We start from the raw sequence: 21,515 nt of genomic DNA, 5'->3' as shown, positions 1-21,515 counted from the left end.
AGACAATCATTCACGACCACTTACGCTTCCGCAAAATCTGTGCAAGGTGGGTTCCCCGCCAGCTGACATTCGATCAGAAGTGGACATGCAGGACGTTCTGTGAACAGCTTCTGAATCGGTTTCGAGCAGAAGGTGATGAATTGTTGCAATCCATCATCACGTGTGATGAAACATGGTTGCACAATTCAACCCCAGAGACCAAAAGACGCAGCATGGAGTGGTGGCATAAGGGTTCCCCGCCCCCCAAGAAAAGCAAAACGCAGCCGTCCGCTGGAAAGATCATGGCAAGTGTATTCTGGGACATGAAGGGCGTTATCCATGTGGATTTTCTGGACAAAGGGATCACGATTAATGCCCGGTATTACTCCACATTGTTGAGTGGTGCTGTACGAAAGTCCATTCGCAAGAAAAGACCTGGGATATTGTCTGGAAATGTCATTCTTCTCCATGACAATGCCCACCCTCATACGGCCAATGTGACAACAACAACTCTGGCCGACATGCGACATGGCGACATCCCCCCCTACAGTCCAGATTTAGCCACCAGTGATTATCATTTGTCTGCACCCCTTAAAGACCATCTGGGAGGGAAGAAATTCACGACAGATGAAGCACTGCGGAGCGATGTCCTCCAGTGGCTACGACAACAACAACCAAGTTCTTTCTACGCCAAAGGAATTCGGGAGCTGCCAGAACGATGGCAACGGTGCCTCGGCGTGCACGGAGAATACTTTGAAAAACTGACATAGTTTGGTGTTTCTTCTGCTACCTATTTCCTCTGCAGAAATAAAAGTCCCGGTCAACCTTGAACGACCCTTGTATATTCCAAATTCTGTAAATTGATAGATACAATAGAACCTCGATTTTTTAATTTTCAAGGGACCAAGATGAGAAAACTTAAAATTCTGGAAAATGTAAAATGGATGGAAATTTTTTAACATTTTTGCTGTTTTGGGACCATCAAGATTGAATGTATAATATGGGAAAATCTAAATTCTGGGAACATAAAATCGGTGTTCCCCTGTATTGAACACTGAACTGCATTCCTGAGAGTAATAATCAAAATCTGCATCTGAGTGATATCATGACTTATTTCAATATGGTTGACTTTAAGTCTACCATAAACAGACTTTGCACACTTGATGCATAGAAGAGATATTATTGGCACTAATAGATCTTGTATGCAGATTATATTTAATGTGAAAATGTTTATTTTATTCTAGGAAACAGATGAAGGGTGGCCAAAGATTATGAGAGTAAATCCACTCTTAAATTGGAATTATCAAGATACCTGGTCTTTTCTGAGGGAGTTGTCGTTGCCGTACTGCGAACTCTATGACGAAGGGTAAGTACTGGATATTTCATTTTCATTAATACCATATTTACTCATGTACAGAGCGTTTCTAAAGTCCCCGAACTCCAATTTAAGAAAACGATAAACAATTACAAAATCTTCACATTTCAATTATTATGACATGAAAATATTTACATGTGACTACAGTTTGTTCTTACATAAGGATGAACAACAAAGTTTAACATTTAGAGAAGATGTTGAAAATGTTTACCATCAACTTCTAGGCACAAGTTAACACGGCGGTACATATTGGAGGCCACTGCTCTGGTTATATTCTCCTGTAGATCCTGGATTGTCCTTGCATTGTTTTTGTACACTATGTTCTTAAGATAGCCCCACAAATAAAAGTCTGGATGGCTTAAGTCTGGCGAGCGAGGCGGCCACAAATTTTTCGATATCAATCTATCCCCAAAGAAAAGTCTGAGCATCTCCATTGACTCATTTGATGTATGGCACGTTGCTCCATCCTGTTGGAACCAACAGTAACGTTCGTCTTCCTCAAGGAAAGCTACAAATTGAGTGATGATGTTACCATACACTTCTGAATCAACAGTTGTGTTGAAAAAAATTGGACCCACAATTCTTCTCCTTGAAAATGCGCACCATACTCCCACTTTCTCAGAGTGAAGCGGAACTTGATGTAATGCATGAGGATTTTCTGTAGCCCATATCAGAGTATTCTGACTATTCACGTATCCACACAAATGGAACCAGGCCTCATCACTGAAAAATGTTTTGTTCAGTTTGTTGACCACATTGTTCTGCGTAAATCTGTTGAACCATTGACAATAATTTCTGTGTTTCTCGAATTCAACGGGCGTAGCTCTTGAACTACTTGCACCTTGTATGCTCGGAACTTCAGATGTTTTTCAGTCCTGTGACAAGATGACAAAGATTTTCCTACCTCTTTTGAAAGCTGCCTCAGAGACTTCCTAGGGCAGTTCTGCAATTTTTCACCAACATCCACAAGATAGTCTTCTGTGAAAATTGATGCTCCTTGGCTTATCTGCAACGTTTCCTGTTTCGCGAAACCTTTTTATTAAATCATACACTGTTGTTTTTCCAGGTGAAGGAGTGTTGGGATATCTCCTATGAAAGATCTCTAAACAGCATTCCTATGATTTAACTTGAAAGTAAGTTATAACTCCATTAAGCCTTGTTTCCATGATTATGAAAAACTAAATATGCTGACCAAGGCAGTAATTTATTTTATTAAAAACATAAACTAACGTAACGTTTCAACCTTCTAGCAAGGTCTTCTTCAGACTCTGTATCAAGTACAAAAGTAACCAGATACAACAAGAAGGGTAATATATATACACAAACATTACTCCCTCCAGACTATTTAGAAAGTTGTTTGGAACTTTCTAGCAGATGACTTTCACTTTCCAACTTTACTTTCACCTAAAAGGCTAAACACAATTACTTCCATATAGAATGTGGTTGGACTTTTTAATCTCACGCTCTTTTCCCTTCATTTTTCTTCCTTCTCCTCTCCTCTTTTTCTCTTGTCCTTTCCACTCTTTCCAACATCTTCTTCCATTCTTTGTTTAACTTCAGTCCCCCATTCCAGTTCATTGTGTCTTCTTCGCCTTTCTTCTCTATTTCCTTGGCTTCCTTCCATTTTCTCACTAGCATTCTCTTCTCCCTTCCTATTTGCTTAGCCTCATCCCACTCTATGTCATGTCCTGTTTCTCTCGTGTGTTTAAATATTGCATTTCTCTCTCTCTTAAGTCGTACATCATCCCTATGTTGTTTCAACCTGTCTTTCAGCCTTTTTTTCGTTTCTCCTATGTACACACTCTGACATTCTTTACATTTTACTTCGTAGATAATCCCTTCTTCTTCCTCTTCTCTGTTTTCCTTTTTCTTGTTAGCATTCCTCGCTATTCCTAAGATGCTTCTCCCTCCCTTCCTGTAAGTTTTAATTCCTGCTTTCCTAAGTACTTTGCATATCTTTTCTGTGGTCTTCCCCATACTCCTTATTCCAAACCTTCTCTCCTCTTTTTCTTTCTCTGCCAATTCTCCCCTGCCCGTTTTCTTACTTCTTCTGTTTATGTCCAGTCTATCCTGCTTCTCATAGCCATTCTTTTCCAGCTGTTTCCATAGGCTATTTATTTTGCCTTCTTTTTCACATTCTTTCATGCATATTTTCTTGATTCTGTCCTCCATATTCTTTATAAAATTTATTTTTGTCACCTATGTACACAAACTTCAAACTTCCTCTCGTACCATTCCTCTTTAGAGGAAGCCAAGGAAATAGAGAAGAAAGGCGAAGAAGACACAATGAACTGGAATGGGGGACTGAAGTTAAACAAAGAATGGAAGAAGATGTTGGAAAGAGTGGAAAGGACAAGAGAAAAAGAGGAGAGGAGAAGGAAGAAAAATGAAGGGAAAAGAGCGTGAGATTAAAAAGTCCAACCACATTCTATATGGAAGTAATTGTGTTTAGCCTTTTAGGTGAAAGTAAAGTTGGAAAGTGAAAGTCATCTGCTAGAAAGTTCCAAACAACTTTCTAAATAGTCTGGAGGGAGTAATGTTTGTGTATATATATTACCCTTCTTGTTGTATCTGGTTACTTTTGTACTTGATACAGAGTCTGAAGAAGACCTTGCTAGAAGGTTGAAACGTTACGTTAGTTTATGTTTTTAATAAAATAAATTACTGCCTTGGTCAGCATATTTAGTTTTTCATAATCATGGAAACAAGGCTTAATGGAGTTATAATTGGACATTTTCCAAGGCTGATGAGGAAAATTAACAACTGGAAAGACTTGAAGAGGAAAGAAATACACAAAGACGAACAAGAGAAGTTTCTGAGAAAATGTTTGGAGAGAGGCACAGCGCCTAAAGGATTAAAAATAAGTAAGAAGGGAGTGGTTTGCAACACCAGGAGATGGAGGATATTGGTTCAGAAAATGGAAAAAGAACTGATATGGAATGAAATAAGGGCAAGAAGAAAGGAGATAAAGATAATAAAGGAGAACCTGACAAGAATTGAAAAAGCTATTGAAGATGGTCTCACCATTTTTACGAGAGAATATACATTTCATGAAATGAAAATCTGGCAGGAGAAGTTTAGAGAGAAAATGAAAATAAAATTGAAGAAGAAAGGAGAGGGACTAGGATGGAAAGAAGAAAGAGGAGAAGAGGAAGAAGAAGAGGATACCAGAAGAAGAGTTGTGGTAATAGGGAATGTAGATCTAACAAAAGAAGAGGAAGCTTTTTTAAAACTAGGCAGAGGTTTCAAAGTTAAAGAAAGAAATGTAGATTATGAGGAAGTTATATATGACATTGAAGAAGCAGTGCTCCATATAAAAGAAGAACCAGAAAGAGGCAAGATTAGAAGAAGAACAGCAGCCATACTGAAGAAAGAAATGGGAAAACAAGGAAAAGTAGATAATTTGAGTCAAAAAGAAAGGGAAGGGATGAAGAAAATCAAAACAAGAAATGATGTGGTGATAGAGCAGGCAGATAAAGGTGGAGCAATTGTGGTGATGGAAAGAGAATGGTACGAGAGGAAGTTTGAAGACCTAAAAGAAAATGGATATGAGGAGATTTGTGGAACAGGTGAAGAACAAACTATAAAAGAAAGAATCATTAAAGACTGTAGGAGGAGTGGATTCAAGAAATGCATAAAGGAGACAGGAAGACTACCAAGTTTGAAAGGCTTTCCAAAGATACACAAAGAGGAGATAAAGTTAAGACCAGTAATGAACTGCAGAAACAATATTTTGGAACCCTTAGAAAAGAAATTAAAGAAAGTTATTGACGTGTTAGTAACACAGCAAGAAAGCAGAGCAGTTAAGAACAGTGAACAAGTAGTAGACCTCATAAAAGGACTTAAGTTAAATGAGATGAAGACGACAATGTTTAGCTTAGATGTGAAAAGTATGTTCCCGAGCATCAAGAGGGGACACGTTTTGGACATTATTAAAAAGAGAATGGGACAAGAAATTATAGGAGAATGGGATAGTGAAAGGGTAGTGAAGGCGCTGGAAACCATTTGGAATAACGGTTACAGTATAATGGGAGATAAAATAATGTTAATGAGTGAAGGACTAAATATAGGTTCCAGTCTAAGCCCAGCATTGGCTGAATTGGTTATGAATGAATGGGAAAAGAAAGTGATAGAAAAGGGAGGTGACAAAATGATTCTGTTTTGCAGATATGTGGACGACTGTTTTGGCATATGGAAGGGAACGAAGAGGCAGCTTGACATTTTTGCCAAAGAAATTCAAGATGAAGAAAGAGGGATATTATTGGAACTTGAAATAGAAGAAGAAGACAAGTTAAGCTATCTAGATATATTGATGAAAAGGAAAAGAGGACAAGAAATTGAAACCGCTTGGCATCAGAAGAAGTGTGCAGCAGGGGTATTCTGCCACAAAAGAAGTGATGTAAGTGAGGTGACAAAAATAAATTTTATAAAGAATATGGAGGACAGAATCAAGAAAATATGCATGAAAGAATGTGAAAAAGAAGGCAAAATAAATAGCCTATGGAAACAGCTGGAAAAGAATGGCTATGAGAAGCAGGATAGACTGGACATAAACAGAAGAAGTAAGAAAACGGGCAGGGGAGAATTGGCAGAGAAAGAAAAAGAGGAGAGAAGGTTTGGAATAAGGAGTATGGGGAAGACCACAGAAAAGATATGCAAAGTACTTAGGAAAGCAGGAATTAAAACTTACAGGAAGGGAGGGAGAAGCATCTTAGGAATAGCGAGGAATGCTAACAAGAAAAAGGAAAACAGAGAAGAGGAAGAAGAAGGGATTATCTACGAAGTAAAATGTAAAGAATGTCAGAGTGTGTACATAGGAGAAACGAAAAAAAGGCTGAAAGACAGGTTGAAACAACATAGGGATGATGTACGACTTAAGAGAGAGAGAAATGCAATATTTAAACACACGAGAGAAACAGGACATGACATAGAGTGGGATGAGGCTAAGCAAATAGGAAGGGAGAAGAGAATGCTAGTGAGAAAATGGAAGGAAGCCAAGGAAATAGAGAAGAAAGGCGAAGAAGACACAATGAACTGGAATGGGGGACTGAAGTTAAACAAAGAATGGAAGAAGATGTTGGAAAGAGTGGAAAGGACAAGAGAAAAAGAGGAGAGGAGAAGGAAGAAAAATGAAGGGAAAAGAGCGTGAGATTAAAAAGTCCAACCACATTCTATATGGAAGTAATTGTGTTTAGCCTTTTAGGTGAAAGTAAAGTTGGAAAGTGAAAGTCATCTGCTAGAAAGTTCCAAACAACTTTCTAAATAGTCTGGAGGGAGTAATGTTTGTGTATATATATTACCCTTCTTGTTGTATCTGGTTACTTTTGTACTTGATACAGAGTCTGAAGAAGACCTTGCTAGAAGGTTGAAACGTTACGTTAGTTTATGTTTTTAATAAAATAAATTACTGCCTTGGTCAGCATATTTAGTTTTTGAAAGTAAGCTTCCAGAACAGCAACCCTCTGCTCCTGTGTAAGACTCATGGTGAACTGAATTCGTGCGCGTTTTCAACGGGACATCTGACTTTCATTCTTGCTGCCTACTGCACATGCATCGTTGTTCATTGTCGTCTAGTGTTGATTTGTATGTTCCAACAACACCAACAAACAATCACAAGCAACAGTTTCTAAAGAAAATTGCATTGTTGCTCAACTATGAATTTTTAAAGTCACGAGTTCAGGGACTAGAAACGCACTGTATAATGCACACTTTTTCCAAAATTTGCCCCCAAAAACTGACCACACATGATTTCACTATGTCACTGCACATAACACATTATATCAACAGGACACAAATACAAATTAACAGGTTGGATTTATTTAGTAATAATGATTTTTTTAAACAAAAAGTGAAATGGCCTTCACATGGAAAGTGAATCAGCAGTAACTTCCTCAACGCTACAAATCCATAACATAATTTTGATCTTGCTTTTTTCTACTACAAAATAAACAAGGTGGTCTTAGAAGAGAAAGTTTTGTAATGCGAAACACATTGGAGGGAGTCATTGTATTCACAAGAGAATATTCTCCTCTTGGTCCACTTAGCAATGGGTGACATTGAATAGGTATGATGTCATTTGCTCTCGATCAGCATACCTACAGATTTATGATCTACAACTAAGAAAGTCTTCTCTCGAACCTGAATTGTACTGCGCATTATGTACGAGATGTAATTGTTTGTCACTTTTCTCCATAAAAAGCCAGGGTGCGCACTGTACACGCACACACATTATACATGTGTAAATATGGCATTTATAATTTTGTATGATGGAGATCTACCTGTAGTACTGTCAGTGCAAACAAACTGCAATTCCTGGCCAGTATGACTCACTACAAAGTCAGATGACCCATGTTCAATATTACTATTAACAGATAGTGAGTTATTGGATCCTGATTGATGTAAAAATAGTAAGTGTGCTTTTGATATTGATCTTAAGATGAATGGTAGAAGAAAATGAAAGGCGAAGAATCGAGTGGCATTAGAGTTAGAGTGGCATTATCTACCTGCCTATTATTATATATATTATTTTAATGCCACCACCAGTTGTTTTGTTCTTTCCTTCTCAAAAAATGCCAGGAAGCGGTAGCAGGGAACAACTTTAAACTAGGGATGGCAAAACGGATCCGGATCCGAAAAATCCAGATCCATTCGGATCCGGATCTGGATCCAAAAAGTTACGGATCTGGATCCGGATCCGAAAATTCCGGATCCGAGAGTTTCGTATCTCAATCCCATTATAATATTACCACACCTTAAAAGGTATTATGATCTTCGATTACAAAGAAATTTTTCATTAGTTAGTCCTACAATAATTTTTTTCAAGTGTTGTTCCTGAAATACTAGCTACGCATCGGCTGACACACTCGTGCACAAAAATAGTCTTACTTGTTTAACATAAAATGTCAGAGGTGATTTTGTAAATGCCATTGAAACGAATATGTAATCATTCGAATGCATTGGAAATGGAAACACACATAAATGTGAGACATTCCATTCCAATATGAAATCTTTAACACATAGAACAAGATAGAAATGTTATATAAAAATTATACAATTTTTCTGCAGTTACAGTTTTACAAATTAAAATAATACATTATAATATATGCAGTGTTATATAATTACAAAGTGTAAGACTAACAAGGGAGGTTATCTAAGTGTCCCCCTCCGATTTCCATGAAACTTGGCAGGTGTATAGTGGGTCCCAATGGAAGAAATAACTGTTTTTTGTTTCAGCTAAAAAACTGTTTTAGGGGGCAAAACCCCCTCAAATGTCAAGATGAGGACAAATTGAAGTGAGGATCTGACCCCTGTTTCCCCCTCCGATTTCCATGATACTTGGCAGGTGTGTGTATAAACGGGCCCAAAGGAAGAAATACGTGTTTTTTGTTTCGGCTACAAAACTGTTTTAGGGGGCAAACCCCCTCAAATGTCAATATGAGGACAAATGTAAGTGGGCACTTGACCTCTGTGTCCCCCTCCGATTTCCATGAAAACTTGGCAGGTGTATAGTGGGGCCCAAAGGAAGAAATACATGTTTTTTTGTTTCAGCTAAAAAAACGGTTTTACGCGGCAAAACCCACTCAATTGTCAAGATGAGGACAAATTGAACTGGGGATCTGACCCCTGTGTTCCCCTCCGATTTCCATAAAACGTGGCAGGTGTGTGTATAAACGGGCCCAAAGGAAGAAATACGTTTTTTTGCTTCGGATAGAAAACTGTTTTAGGGGGCAAAACCCCTCTCAAATGTCAAGATGAGGACAAATTTAAGTGGGCATTTCACCCCTGTGTTCCCCTCCGATTTCCATGAAACTTGGCAGGTGTGTGTATAAACGGGCCCATAGGAAGAAATATGTGTTTTTCTGTTTCGGCTAAAAAACTGTTTTAGGGGGCAACCCCCTCAAATGTCAAGATGAGGACAAATTTAAGTGCGCATTTCACCCCTGTGTTCCCCTCCAATTTCCATGAAACTTAGCAGATTTATAGAGGGCCCCAAAGGAAGAAATACATGTTGTTTTTTTTGTTTCGGCTAAAAAAAAATGTTTTAGGGGGCAAAACCTGCCTCAAATGTTAATATGAGGACAAATTGAAGTGGGGATCATGTGACCCCTGTGTTCCCCTCCGATTTCCATGAAATTTGGCAGGTGTATAGAGAGGCCCTATGCCCCCTGTTTCTTCCTATGCCATATTTACGTGGTTTCGGGATCAGATCCCCACTTCAATTTCTCCTCATCTTGACATTTGATGGGGGGTTCCCCCTAAAACGTTTTTTTAGCTGAAACACAAAAACACGTACTTCTTCCTTTGGGCCCCTCCATACACCTGCCAAATTTAATGGGAATCGGAGTGGCACACAGGTTTCAGATCCCCGCGTCAATTTGTCTTCATTTTGACTTTTGAGGGGGGGTTTGCCTCCTAAAACAGTTTTTTTTTAGCTGAAACACAGAAACACTTATTTCTTCCTTTGGGCCACTCCATACACCTGCCAAGTTTCATGGAAATCGGAGGGGGAGACTTAGACCTCCCTTGTAAGTGTATTCATTAATTACAAATCGCGCATGCGCGCACATGTGTGTATGTATGTATATTATATATATTTATATATACATGTGTGTATATTAGCAGGTAACAATGTGTTATAAACACATTCTTACTTTCCAAAGAAGTGCATGTGGGATGGCAAAACGGATCCGGATCCAAAAATTCTGGATCAGGATCCGAAAGTACCAGATCTGGATCTGAAAATTCCGGATCCGAAAGTTCTGGATCCGGATCCAAAAGTACAGGATCCGGATCCGAAAAATTTTAGGATCCGGAACCAACCGGATCTGGATTTCGGATCCGCCAGGATCCGGATCTGGCCATCCCTACTTTAAACTGTCAAGCCCAGCATTCGCACCTGGTGTTCCTCCTACCATCTTACACATCATCATTTGCTGCAAGGGTTGGACCATCCCATCTGTCATGTATGTAATGCTGTTTTAGGTGTTTGGCATGTTCTTGTCGGATGTGCCAATTTTAATCTCCTCAGACAAGAGTTTTAACCTTCCTAACGATTTTGTCATCCATATTGGGAGATGATGACAATGTTTTAGCATATGTTTTTAGTTTTTTGAGAGGAGCGGGCCTTTTGCACTGTTTCTGAGGACGTTTTTAGACAATCCCTACCTTTTTTAATATGTCGTGTTTAACCTGTGCGGGTCCATTTACAACTTGCACTTTTAACGTTTTTCAAGGTGTTCGTTACATACAGGTAACTCTCAGTTAATATTTTAGATAAGGGGATTTTCCTCATATACTTAGAAGGATGCAAAATGGCCAAGGGTGCCATGCTCCCAAAAATTTTAACTCACTCGGTCAGTGCAGCAGTACGTAACAGTTGGGCTGAAAAGTTCATAGGCTGACTCATAGATGGCGTTACCAGAATTAAATCCATGTGATTTTTACTTAGTACTAATCTTCAAAAGATACGTGTATAAATTTCACAGCTGCCGGATAATTAGTTCGTGAGATATAGCATTGTGAGTGAAGCAGCTTTTGTTATTGTGAAAAAATGGATAAAAAAGAATTTCGTGTGTTAATAAAGCATTGCTTTTTGGCGAAAAAAAATACTGTTGAAGCCAAGTCTTGCCTTGATAAACATTATTCGGACTCTGCACCAGGAAAATCAACCGTTGAGAAGTGGTTTGCTAAATTTAAACGAGGCGAAATGAGCATCGAAGACGATGCACGCAGTGGATGCCCCAAAGAGGCTGTTACCGACGAAAACATCAAAAAGTCATTTAAGATCATTTAAAAAATAATTTTAAATGATCGTAAAGTGAAGTTGATTGAGATAGCTGAGACTTTAAAAATATCAAAGGAACGTGTTGGACATATTGTGCATGAATATTTGAACATGCGAAAGCTGTGTGCAAAATGGGTGCCGCGCGTGCTCACAATCGATCAAAAGCAACAACGTTTTGATGATTCGGAGCAATGTTTAGCGATATTCAACCGTAATAAACACGAATTTTTCTGTCGATATATTATAATGGATGAAACATGGCTCCATAACTACACTCCAGAGTCCAATCGACAGTCAGCCGAGTGGACTGCACGTGATGAACCGAATCCAAAGCATGGAAAGACGCAACAGTCGGCTGGCAAGGTTATGGCATCAGTATTCTGGGATGCGCATGGTATTATATTCATCGATTACCTCAAAAAGGGCCAGACCATCAACAGCGATTATTACATAGCGTTGTTGGAGCGTTTAAAGGATGAAATCACGAAAAAACGGCCCCATTTGAAGAATAAAAAAGTGCTGTTTCATCAAGACAATGCACCGTGTCACAATTCAATGAAAACGATGGCAAAATTATATGAATTAGACTACGAATTGCTTCCCCATCCACCATATTCTCCAGATCTGGCCCCCAGTGACTTTTTCCTGTTTGCAGACCTTAAAAGAATGCTCGCTGGAAAGAAATTTAGCACTGATGAAGAGGTAATCGCCGAAACTGAGGCCTATTTTGAGGCTAAAGAGAAATCGTACTATAAAAATGGCATCGAAAAATTGTATGACTGCTATAATCGTTGTATCGCCCTCAAAGGCAACTATATTGAATGATAAAATCGAATTTTGTCAAAAAAATATTTTTTACTATGTTAGCCTACGAACTTTTCAGCCCAACTGTTACAGATGGTCTTCCCTTCCACCACTGGAGGAGTGGAATTCTGTTATCTGCTCACCGGACAAACGTCAACCTGACCCGATAAATGTGTGGTTCTTCTTCCCCTTTCCACTTCTTTGCAAAGAAACAGAGATGAAGAATTGGCAAGGCTTCACTACTATGCACTGGATTTTCGCAGTAACTCTCTCATGAGTGATAGTTCTTTCTAGGAGTGATTGTGGCTACATCACTGAGCAGATTGCAAAAAAAGAACGAAATGAACAAAAATTTAGATCGAGGGAATATATTTGGGGGGGGGGGGGGCGCTAGGGTGCAGATGATAACGTCTGATGGCCGGTAACACTTTTGAAAAAGTCACGCCACGCCACTGGCATCATTATTAATCTAAGAGCAGCGGCGGTGCCAGGATTAATCATCTAGGGGTGCTGAGGGGAAGACATTTCGGGGGTGCGATGCTGAAAATAAAGAAAACATGAAACACACATGCAAACTTTCAAAACTGGGAGGGGGCCGCAGGGACAGTGTGCTTTCCCTTGGTAGATAAGGTTTAGCATAGTGCGGGGGTAAAATGAGCAAGAGTGGGGGGTAACTGCACCCCTAATCGCCCCCTCTGATTAACATAAATTACTCACTGAAATGAAATTATATGTCTGAAATATACGTATAATTTAAGATTGACATACATTTTCCAGGGTGGCTGTCCCCCATTGCCCTCCGCCTGGACGTCCATGATGATATGTATTGAATCTTATATTCCAAGAAAGTGTACATACAATGTAAAAATTCAGATACACATTACAGCCTTATTGAACTATGTAGTGAAATACAAAATGATATTATCCTTGTCTTTAAAAACAATTTTTGAACCTTTTCAATGTGTCCAATGGAGGTACAAAATACATAGTACATTAATATGTACCTTCCGTCTGCCACTTCAGGACAAAACGCGAAGTGCACGGCAACTTCGTCTTCGTTAAAATCCCTTCTGCCGCACTATCCCAGCGAACTGTAAAATTTCTTTGTGAACATTGGGCCTCTTCCTAACAGTATTTGAAAAAGCCTGAAATTGTACGTTTACTAGACGTGTTAGTTATGTGAAACAAATACATAGAACGTATTAAGAAGAAAACTACCCTCACGTTACTACTGGCATTAAATACAATTTCCTGAGCACGACCTGGTGATACCTTTGAAAGCAGCTGAAATTTTTGCTTCAGTGCGAGGAAGAACAAGCAGGTGGAAAATAAACCGCTTATCAACAATGCAAAAAAGAAACATAACTCACATTAAGCTATAGGCATTTATCGAAAACCAAACAGATCACTTGAAGAAACAAAGGAAGAAATATTCAAAACAACAATAGTGACGAAATTAAAAAAAAATGGATGCTGATCTTTATAGAGGCTGCCGCCAGTACAGGAAAGTATGTATATCGGAATCTCTTTCAGTGCTTGCCTGTTGTAATAATAACAGTCTTGCTTCAGTACCTAACATTAGGCTCTCAATGCGACGATATGACATAATATGACACTCTATGAGTTAGTGTTTTCAGTTGAACGTAGGGGGTGCGGAAGAAAATTAAGGGGTGTGCAAGCACCCCATTGCACCCTCTGGCACTGCCCCTGCCCAAGAGGTAGAGGTGTGAGTAAAATAATCAAAATATAAATTAATTATAATTTAGTTTTGCCTATGAGAAGTGCTGCCTGTAAGAAATGACATGATTGTTCTTGTATGTACACATTGCTTGCATTGTAGAATTATTTCTCTGGTAGTCTACAGTTATTACAAGCAGTTTTACAACAGTTTTTCGTTGTGATGTTTCAGGAGAACTCAACAACACAATGAATTGCCTGATAATATTTTTGGATTCATAATTTTTAAAAGAAGGTCTTCAAATTTTTTTTTCCGAAATATTATTAAAACGGACTGCTTATTTCACAGTTAAGTTACAACAATGTAACATTGACATCCATTGAATAACTGATTCTTTTTTGTTAAAATGTTTTAAGCATTTTTATAACTGTATCTTTAACCCTCAACTACAGTTGTGACGTCCCACGGACCGGAGTGTTTGTTTTGCTTGTTTTGACCTTGAGGCTACCTCTCTTTCAGTAGTACCTTCCTCAACTTCAGTGTGCTGTAAAAGCGTGAAGGGAAAGGTTGCATTATCTGCTTCTGTGGTGTTCTATTTATATACTGTTGTCCCGTGGACGTCATGACTGTGTTTGAGGGTTAAAATCACCAATGATTTATTACGATCAATAGACAAGAGAATTGCAGATTTTTTATTTGTGGCATATACTGAATAGAGGGACTCGTGGTTTTGAAGATTGAATGTTAAACAATAACTAAGGACTAAATTCAAGTTGATCAGCTCTATGTAAATACTCAGTTAGATATTTTGGATTGGTGTATTTGTTTTGCTTAAACTCACAATATAAACAAAATATTTTTTTGAGGGAAGTTAAAAAATAATGTTTCACTCTCAAAACTACGTAATTTTTAGTGAATAACAGAGCATAAGACATGATTAAATTCACATAATTTAAAATATGTTTTGATATATTTATATTCCTTTTTTTCATAGAGGTCCTGTGGGCCGCACGACTGTGTTAGTGCCCAAAATATTCACGACTGTGGTTAAGGGTTAACCTTTTTCCGCCCAAGCATCTCGATCGAGATGCTGTGTAAAGGTCGTAGTTTTTACGTTATAACTTTTCTATTTTTGGCTAGAATTTCGATTTTTTTTATATATTGTTCCTAACACATGTATTTAACAGAAATGTTTTTTTGCATTTTTTTTTGTCTTCATGAAAATGGAGGGGGAAAGGCGGGAAAAGGGACTTCTCTTTTGCGTCTCTTTTCAAGGTCAAATTTTTGCCAACAAAGGAACACCGGCTTTGTTGTTCTAAAGCAATGCTTTTCACTCCCACCTGTGAACTGCTTTCGAAGGAAGCTTGTTTATCAGTATTCGATGTCAAAATGAAAGTTTTCCGTGAGGGAGTGGGGGGAGGGGGAAGACTGGTTGCTGAATCTGCATTGTGAGAATGGAATTTCGAAGCATGCTGAAGGAAACCTTTGTTTTTTTAGCACAAGTGTCCACAAGTTAGGTTAGGTTACCCTGCATTGTCTAAAAATAGAATTTCAAGTAGCTGCAAGAATCGGTGCTCATTTTTCACTGCATTCTAGCTTTTCGTCCGTGAATGTTGTGCGTAGGTGTCGTTTTGTGCCCAAGTCCGAGGACATTTTTTGGGTGAAGTGACAATTTTTTAAAATAATTTTTGGGGTTTTTCTCCCTTCCCCCTCCATATATACGCCAAATTTGCATAAATTTTACATTGCATTTTGACATTTTTTTTCAGGGGGGTGGGGGAAACACCATTTTTTTTAAGAAAAGTATTTTTAAGGGGATTTCCCCCTTTTCCCCTCCATATGTACGCCGAATGTGCATAAATTATATATCGTCTGAATCTGTGATACATTCTGCATACAACGGTATATCTTTCATATCTCTAGGGCATTTAGGTTCTGAGCTATAGTCATTTCAAGGTACCGCTGCATTTTGAAGCTTGAATCAGTGGCCATTCCTTTTGGGGGTACAACTCAAGTTACATTGGTCATACGACAATGATGCAAATATTTTTCTGTTTCTTACATGCCAGCAATAATTTCTATATGCATTTTGAACTTTTCATATCCTTTTGGGGGGGGCGGGGGGGTCAAAACCCCATTTTTAAAAAAGTATTTTCAGGCGATTTCCCCCCTTTCCCCCTCCATATATACGCCGAATGTGCATAAATTATATATCGTCTAAATCTGTGATTAATTCTGCGTACAACGGTATATCTTTCATATCTCTAGGGCATTTACTTTCTGAGCTATAGTCATTTCAAGGTACCGCTGCATTTTGAAGCTTGAATCAGTGGCCATTCCTTTTGGGGGTACAACTCAAGTTACAGTGGTCATATGATAATAATGCAAATATTTTTGTGTTCCTTACATGTCAGCGATCATTTCCATGTGCATGTCGACACTGTCATGTACTTTTTTCTTGGGGGGAGGGTGGGGAAACCAATTTTTTTTTTACGAAATTTTGGAATTTTGAGAGTTAGCCCCCTCCTCCGCCGCCACATATACGCCGAATTTGCATAAATTTCATATAGTCTGAATCTCCGGTTCATTCCGCGTACAACGGTATATCACTCATCTCTCTAGGGCAATTAGTCTCCGATCAACACTCAGTTAATTGAAACTCTGCATTTTGCTCAAAATCAGCTCGGGACAGAGAGGCTTACATGTGAAAGAGGCCTTGGGTCTCAAAAGGTTCATCGACTAAAAATAAATGTCTGATGAAGGGAGCATGTGTTCTCCTTAAACGTGACATCGAGAAACTGTGTTTTATGCTTGTAATAACCGTAGACTAACAGTTGGGCTGAAAAGTTCGTAGGCTAACATAGTAAAAAATATTTTTTTGACAAAATTCGATTTTATTATTCAATATAGTTGCCTTCGAGGGCGATACAACGATTATAGCGGTCATACAATTTTTCGATGCCATTTTTATAGTACGATTTCTCTTTAGCCTCAAAATAGGCCTCAGTTTCGGCGATTACCTCTTCATCAGTGCTAAATTTCTTTCCAGCGAGCATTCTTTTAAGGTCTGCAAACAGGAAAAAGTCACTGGGGGCCAGATCTGGAGAATATGGTGGATGGGGAAGCAATTCGTAGTCTAATTCATATAATTTTGCCATCGTTTTCATTGATTTGTGACACGGTGCATTGTCTTGATGAAACAGCACTTTTTTCTTCTTCAAATGGGGCCGTTTCTTCGTGATTTCATCCTTTAAACGCTCCAACAACGCTATGTAATAATCGCTGTTGATGGTCTGGCCCTTTTTGAGGTAATCGATGAATATAATACCATGCGCACCCCAGAATACTGATGCCATAACCTTGCCAGCCGACTGTTGCGTCTTTCCCGTAAATTCTTAAATACAAAACAAAAAATATCAATTATAAATTATACTTAAAGTAAATGAAACTAAGTTGGCTAATCAGAACTACTCCTACAGTTTTTAAAGAGGAATTGTAACCCTTAGAAATTGCAAGATTATACTACAGAAGTTTCTGCGATCGTACGAAACTGTGCATGTTCATTTTGCAGATGCTGCGTGTGTGAAGCATCCATTTGCATATATTTCACCACATACCCACTGCCCGCTTCTGCTTGCATTGGCAGGGGTTGTCCTGTGAATTTACAACTGAGATCATGCACCAGTGGAGACTTCATGAAGGTTGCTTGGTTCTCACCTTCAGTTTCTCTGCAGAGGCACTATTTTATTTATGTAGGGTTTTTAGTGAAAAATTACCGAAAGGTAAGGACAGTATTTATTGATTGTTTTCACTTGTACATTATGGTGGTTCATTACTCACATGCTCTACAGGACCAAGCTGTTTGCCTGCCTACAGTTGGGCTGTAGAGTACCTTTAAATGTACACTCATTGGGAATCAACCCCTTGTTTATAAGACATTTAGAGAGAATTCCAGAAGGGGAAGTAATTTGCAGTTTTATGGTACATGAGTGACTTTTTGCAGCATCACAAAAATGAAATTTAATCACCCTTCTAGCAATTACATATCATCACAGTGTTGTGCACACAGAAACAACAAATTTACAGCTGCAAGAATATCTTTGGGTGTAACCACTGGCTTGCAACCAGACACTTGGTGGTTCAGCACTTAACCGAATGTTTAGTAAAGTGAAAGTAATATATTAGCTTATTGAAATGTTCTTGAAAATTTTTCCCAACTAGGGATTGAATCATGTTTGTGCATTCCTATGTTGGTCCTCTACAGTACCAGAAGTTGGTTCAGTTGATAGCGCATTAATACAGGTCACAGATTTGATCCCTCATTGAGCTTTCATTTTTACTAATTTTTCAGTAAGTTAATATTAATCCTCTTGTGTGTGGATCAACTATTCTAATAGATGTATTAAATACCATTTTTTTTAAAAATGTTTGGTTAGAACTTCTTTATATATTCACTTGACATTTCAACACGTGTGTCTTTCAAGAGCTTTGTGTAATATTTTTCTTGCTCATGTGTCAGTTTCAAAATACCAAGTACTACATTTTTAAAATTTCTATTCAATACACATATCCTGTTGTTGCATGGATAATCTATAACAATGTATTCTGTTAGCTATTTCTGGATGTAAGGGGTGGCATTTTTGGAAGACAGATATCAACCTCTCTTCCTCATATTCTAATTGATATCCAGTATGTTGGTATTATACGAGGGGGTATCAAAAAGTTTTGTCTGTTGAGATATAATTTGTTTAATAATGGAAAGATTGAAACAATGAACATACATATAGTATGCATTTGTGTCAGCGTTTCATCCTGCCCTCAAAACTAGTTTGGAAAAATTCCACAGAACATTCCCTGCCCCACCGTTCAGAGCTGTTTTAACCTCCTGTAGGTCATCGAATCTCACGCTACGAAGCACAGACTTAGCTCAGACTTTATGGTATCCCAAACTCTCAATCATTGCATGTGCTGACCCATAGGACATGTGCACTGCATCAGAAATTTCCTGGATGGTGATGCATCTATGCTCTCGAATGAGCTCATCATCCCTGAGGTGGTTGCCGTCGGTCAACGACGTTGATGGCCTGCCACTCCTTGTCATGTCCACACTTTCCGTTTCTCCCACTTTTAACTTAACTATCTAAGTCTGAGCTAAGTCTGTGCTTCATGGTATGAGATTCGATGACCTACAGGAGGTTCAAACAGCTCTGAAAGGTGGGGCAGGGAGTGTTCTATGGAATTTTTCTAAACTGGTTTCTGAGGGCTGGTTAAAATGCTGGCACAAATGCATCGAACGTGATGGCAACTGTATGGAAGGGTAACTCTGAGTAGAGGACACTACAGGCAAACTATATGTATGTTCATTGTTTCAATCTTTCCATTATTAAACAAATTATACCTCAACAGGCAAAACTTTTTGATACCTCCTCGTATATGTTATTGGATTTAAATCTTCAATAAATTTGGAATGCACATTTACTGAAAGTAAAAAATGAAAACCAGTGTCAGATGTGCAATGCAAAGGAATATACGATATAAATTGTTCGTGTTCAAAGGATTATGTTGAGCAGAAATCAAGGAAAATGGGATTGCATGATCATTATTTAGGTATTAAAAATTCAGACCCAAGTCCATGCTAGGGATGGCCAGATCCGGATCCGGTACTTTTGAATCCGGATCCGGAATTTTCAGATCCGGATCCGTTTTGCCATCCAACATGCGCTTCTTTGGAAAGTAAGAATGTGCTTATAACATATTGTTACCTGCTAATATACATATATATATACATATACATACATACACACACATATATATAGTGTGTGTGTGTGCGCGTCCGCGATTTGTAATTAATTAATACACTTACAAGGGAGGTCTAAGTTTCTCCCTCCGAATGTCCATGAAACTTGGCAGGTGTATAGACCCCCCCCCCCTCAAATGTCAAGATGAGGAGAAATTGAAGTGGGGATCTGACACCGAAACCACGTAAATATGGCATAGGAAGAAACAGGGGGCATAGGGACTCTCTATACACCTGTCAAATTTCATGGGAATCGGAGAGGGACACAGGGGTCAGATGATCCCCATGTCAATTTGTCCTCATCTTGACATTTGAGGCAGGTTTTGCCCCCTAAAACAATTTTTTAGCCGAAACAAAAAAAAAAAACACGTATTTCTTCCTTTGGGCCCCTCTATACACCTGCCACGTTTCATGGAAATCGGAGGGGAACACAGGGGTCAGATCCCCACTTCAATTTGTCCTCATCTTGACATTTGAGGGGAGGTTGTCCCCTAGAACAGATTTTTAGCCGTAACAAAAAACACGTATTTCTTCATTTGGGCCCGTTATACAAACACCCGCCACGTTTCATGGAAATCGGAGGGGGACACAGGGGTCAGATCCCCACTTCAATTAGTCCTCACCTTGACAATTGAGTGGGTTTTGCCCTGTAAAACCGTTTTTTAGGTGAAACAAAAAAAAAACACGTATTTCTTCCTTTGGGCCCCACTATACACCTGCCAAGTTTCATGGAAATCGGAGGGGGACACATAGGTCAAATACCCACTTAAATTTGTCCTCATATTGACATTTGAGGGGGGTTGCCCCCTAAAACAGTTTTTTTAGCCGAAACAAAAAAAAAACAAGTATTTCTTCATTTGGGCCCGTTTATACACACACCTGCCAAGTATCATGGAAATCGGAGGGGGACACAGGGGTCAGATCCTCACTTCAATTTGTCCTCATCTTGACATTTGAGGGGGTTTTCCCCCCTAAAACCGTTTTTTAGCTGAACCAAAAAAAACACATATTTCTTCCATTGGGCCACACTATACGCCTGCCAAGTTTCATTGAAATCGGAGGGGAACACTTAGATAACCTCCCTTGTTAGTCTTACACTTCATAATTATATAACACTGCATACATTATTATGTTTTATTTTAATTTGTAAAACTGTAACTGTAGAACAATTGTATAATTTTTGTATAACATTTCTATCTTGTTATATGTGTTAAAGGTTTCATCCTGGAATGGAATGTCTCTCATTTATGTGTGTTTTCATTTCCAATACATTCGAATGAATACATATTCGTTTCAATGGCATTTACAAAATCATCTCTGACATTTTATGTTAAACAAGTAAGATTATTTTTGTGCACGAGTGTGTTAGCCGATGCGTAGCAAAGTATTTTAGGAACAACACTTGAAAAAATTCTTGTAGGACTTAACTAATGAAAAATTTCTTTGTAATCGAAGATCATAATACCTTTTAAGATGTGGTAATATTATAATGGGATTGAGATACGAAACTCTCGGATCCGGAACTTTTGGACTCGGATCCAAATCCGGAATTTTCGGACCCGGATCCGTTTGGCCATCCCTAGTCCATGCTTGTCAGCTCACATCATTAAAGAGAAGCAAATGAGTAATAAGAAAAGAGGTTTTGAAAAGAGTAACTGGAGAGACAGATTTAAATGCATGGGAGTCTTCATTGTAAGATATTAAATAATAAAGATGGAAATATAGATTCACTATGGAGTTGTCTTTTTTCTCTAGTAGGGAAAGGTTTAAACTGTGATACATGCACTGCTACAAATCACTAAATTAAATCCAAATCCCTGGAAATAGAAGGATTGTTCATCAACTTTTTAGTCGAGGCAATGTTGTGAGCATGTCCCACACTGTGGACATGCGGTCTAAGCTGTCATGCTTTGGGCTCCGGCTATGAGACGCACACTGGTTCAAGCCTCCTGGGAGAAGCGTAACAACTTTTCTCATGAGATTTTGGCCTGTGTACGGGACCGATGACCACTCACCATCATGAGGAAATTGGGGAGCTACCAATGAGTAGCGTCACCCGCCCATGGAAACCTACAACAATGGCTGGGGGTTTGTCGTG

The 21,515-nt window shown here is 38.7% G+C and overlaps 1 protein-coding gene across 2 annotated transcripts in view; it reads left to right on the top strand.

The window, feature by feature from the left end:
* LOC146004957 (bifunctional FAD diphosphatase/FAD synthase-like) overlaps positions 1-21,515 on the top strand; it is a 110,840-nt gene that overhangs the window by 18,788 nt on the left and 70,537 nt on the right. Inside the window, exon 5 of one of the 2 annotated variants that reach the window (XM_083144031.1) lies at positions 1,224-1,345. In XM_083144031.1, coding sequence (XP_083000157.1) covers positions 1,224-1,345 — 122 coding nt within the window. Of the gene's footprint in view, positions 1-1,223; positions 1,346-21,515 lie in introns of those variants that run through there. The other variant, XM_083144030.1, reaches the window with a different exon arrangement.

This window comes from Lepisma saccharinum, chromosome 22, assembly GCF_977018435.1.
Source record: "Lepisma saccharinum chromosome 22, izLepSacc3.1, whole genome shotgun sequence".
Classification (NCBI taxonomy): Eukaryota; Metazoa; Arthropoda; class Insecta; order Zygentoma; family Lepismatidae; genus Lepisma; species Lepisma saccharinum.
Note: the sequence above shows the minus strand (reverse complement) of the source record. Positions and strands in the feature narration are given on the sequence as shown.